The sequence below is a fragment of the Pelmatolapia mariae genome, linkage group LG14 (assembly GCF_036321145.2).
Source record: "Pelmatolapia mariae isolate MD_Pm_ZW linkage group LG14, Pm_UMD_F_2, whole genome shotgun sequence".
Taxonomy (NCBI): Eukaryota; Metazoa; Chordata; class Actinopteri; order Cichliformes; family Cichlidae; genus Pelmatolapia; species Pelmatolapia mariae.
The window spans coordinates 17,515,020-17,518,603 of record NC_086239.1 but is presented as its reverse complement, the minus strand read 5'-3'; the positions used below and the strand labels follow the sequence as shown (position 1 = coordinate 17,518,603).

Below are 3,584 nucleotides of genomic sequence, written 5' to 3'. Positions count from 1 at the left end.
TAAAATTTTTGTCCTTAACTTTCTCAGTTTTCCCTCCTGTTCAGTTGCCGGCCATGGCCCTGGCAATTTCTCTGTCACTGCTTTTAGGTATGTTTTTAACTGACTCATCATCATTGCTAGAAATCTTAAGAGTTTGTCTAAATTATAAATAAAATAAACAAATACATTTCTTGTCACTATTGATATTGATGTTACTTCCTGTCCAAAACATGGAATTGACTGGCTTTAGTTTGTGGTCCTCATTGTATTGAAAAAACACATTTAAAAGTCTGTAATGTTGTGTAAATTAGCGATTTTATTCATATCTGCATATTTCCTCAGCATTTTAATTTATTTATTTATTTATTTTAAAATGAATTATAATACATACATAAATAAATGAAAAATCCAAACGTTATCTTGTGATGTTTTTTTGTTACAGCAACAACCTTACAGGTCTTTGCTCAAGGTTCCTGTACAGAGTGCAAAGGCGCATATAAAAAAATAGAACGTTTAACAGCTGGCAATTATACTTGGAACATTGACAGTGATGTTTCACTGGAAATCATGTCTGAAGCGCTGGATCAGTGTATGCTAAAGAGCTCTGAGATGTGCCTTGATATTAAATACAAAAACAATAAATGTGTCCATTTGTGTCTGAAGAAGGACGGAGATGGTAAGTACTTCAAACCAGAACAGTCTGTTATTTTCTCTACAAAATAATTTGCCTTTGTGTAAGACATTAAGCGAGATATGTGAACTGTTAGCATAACACATAATATATATTTACATTAGGAAAAGGATCCAGTGAGTGTGGGAAACAGAGGAATCTTTAAAGATTTTAAATGCATCTACACTTTAACTTGTTGATTTTTACACTTTGTTTACATACATCAGAAAGCATTAGCCTGGCTTGTGAAGATAAAAACAACTGCGAGGGCAGCTCCAGCTCCAAACCAATGCAAATCTTTGTCAACAACCAGTTTATCAACACTGCACAACAGTAAATATGTCTTAGTGTTATTAAACATTGCTGCAGTATTATTTATAAGAATTGCCTGTGATGCCTGCGTATTCTTTACCAGCTGTACATTTTTTTTCTTCCACAGAAAAATCTGTTTGCCATCCTCAACTCCAAACAATAATAAAAAAGTACAGATTAAATTTAAATGTGCTCAAAACAATGTTAGTCTATGTGCTGATAATGATAACAGTAAGTTTTATTTAACACAATACAATGCTCAGGCTGCTTTAAGAAAGAAAATATGAAATCTTAAGTGTATATAAAATATATGATTTTGTATTTTTTGTGACCAGGTACAAATTTGAATCTCTACCAGGAAGCAAAAAGTTGGATTGATGCGATGGAGCACTGCCAGAGAGGAAATTCCTCCGTAGTTGAAATTACCAACCAGAGAGATAATGATAAATTAAAGGGGCTGTGGAAATATGCCAAAGACTTAAAGAGTGGGCTGTGGATTGGCCTAGAACGGTCAGTTTTTGGCAAAAATCCTGAGTGGAAGTGGATTTCAGGATCTAAAGTAGAGTATCATCAGTGGAACAACAGCTATCCTGTCAACTCCTTAAACTACAACTGTGGAAAGATCATCTTGGTTAATGAGACAAACGAAATCAAGTGGATGAATGCCAACTGTCACGACAAATTGCCTTTCATCTGTAAAAGTAAGTTGCTGTTTATTTTGCAGTTAGACATAAGAAGCAGATTGGTATTATTATTTTTCTTTTCTTTTCCAGGTTTGAATGAAATACCCTGCCATAATAATGTAACTACACTGCATGCAGGTATATTAACTGAAAGTTTAAATGTTTGCAGTTTGGAAGCACAATTTTCCTCCTCATTTTGTTTTGCATTCTTTTAATCTATATAAGGATTGTTTTATATTTTGGGCTGCAGAGATTTGCATGGACCATGATGAACAGTCTACATCACAAATCCCCTGGGATGATTGCAAAGAATGTCTCAATATCCCCACAGTTGAGGTGAGAGTGCGTGCCAAGGGTACATGGAGGTCTGGGACCCTCTGTGTTGACCGCTGCCCCTAAAAATAATAAAATACCAAAGATCTCCTGTGATTGTGGAAAACATGAGACTGCTGGAGAAGTGCATACATATAGAATATACATATTGTCTAATGCTGTTTAATGTTTAGAGAAAAATAACAAGAGGGTCACTATATAGAAATGCTGGATTTTTCAGTGGTGTTTGCATGTAAAAGGTAAATGTTTTTTGAAAGTAATTTTTGTTGTATGACATAATATGTATTTAGTTAAAAATAAGTAAATGAATACTTGTTTGATATTTATATATTTTTTTCTGTCAAACTGAAATAACTTTAATCTTTCCATGTTGTATGTATTCAATTGAATTTTTCTAGATGAAAACACTAAAAGAAATTCCACAATAATGGAAAGAAATAGTGATTGTGTGCTCTGTGGACTGGGATGCAGTCAGATGCTGAGGTCATGGCATTCCGATTCCTGGCATCCAAGAGCTTGTGATATAGAATGTGGAAAGAGCCTAAGCTGGTGCTTGGTTTTTTGTACATAACGTTTGTGCTATCTGTATGTACACTACATGGATATCTTTCTGCAATCCTTCCAGACTGATGAATTGTAAAATATTATTCTGTAATTGAATAAACATCTATTATAAGTTTTTTTTTATTATTATTTGGTGAAAAATACAAGTGGCAGAGGAATTTTTTGAACCATTTCTTTCCGAAAAGAAACAATACACCACTGAAAACACCTCAGTACACATAAAACTGTATTACTGGAAAATTGTGCATAAAGTATGAGTAAAAATGATCTAAGGAGCTTGGAAAGAAAGCGACTGGACTAAGTTTCTTGAAGATGTTTCACCTCTCATCCAAGAAGCTTCTTCAGTTCATGAGTAAAAGAGAAAAAAAAATTTACTCTGCAGAAAAATGTTTATCATCAGCGTTAAAGTAATCAATATTACTGCTAGATAGGTTTAAAATTGACTCATTTTAAGCACTTTATTTTCTGTTTAATGTCCACCATCATATTCTATAAAACATGTGTTTGCAGAGACAGTCCTGATAGGATCATATATCTATGAAAAAAAAAAGTTGTTCATGAGCTCAGAAACACTGAACTATATGTTGATTAAAAAAAAAAGTATATAGAAATTTGGTAATAATGAAAACATCAGCTAAATTAAGGCTTGAGCAGCAAGTGGCATCATTAAATGTCAATATCAAAGGTGGTGATTAAAACCTGGTTAAACATATTAAATTCAGAGATTTTCATAGATGCTAATCTGAAAGTACTGCTGAGCTGAACCTGCTCAACTTGCCTGATTTATTTGACCAGGTGTGGTCAATGATGTCATGCCCTCTCCATCATGGTTACACCCTTCCTTGCTAACGTACTAAATGAGTTATTAACAGCATTTTCAAACTACATCACATAAGTTTTCTCTTCTAAACTACCTTGGCCAACCTATCAGCTACAATACTAAATTACTAAAGCTAGGTTTATTTTCTAATGCTAGCTCTGTTTCCATAAGATTCATAGAGAAGTGCAAGCAGACCAACGCCAGCTTGCCTTGCACGCTGCAT

At 33.8% G+C, this 3,584-nt stretch overlaps 1 protein-coding gene across 1 annotated transcript; it reads left to right on the top strand.

The window, feature by feature from the left end:
• Nucleotides 1-584: 584 nt before the first annotated feature.
• LOC134641777 (lithostathine-like) lies at nt 585-2,596 on the top strand. Its single transcript, XM_063494333.1, has 7 exons — nt 585-655; nt 877-982; nt 1,089-1,192; nt 1,297-1,662; nt 1,735-1,782; nt 1,895-1,980; nt 2,376-2,596. The coding sequence occupies exons 1-7, from the start codon at nt 589-591 to the stop codon at nt 2,403-2,405; spliced, it is 807 nt and encodes a 268-aa protein (XP_063350403.1). The 5' UTR covers nt 585-588; the 3' UTR covers nt 2,406-2,596.
• The last annotated feature ends 988 nt before the right edge of the window (nt 2,597-3,584 follow it).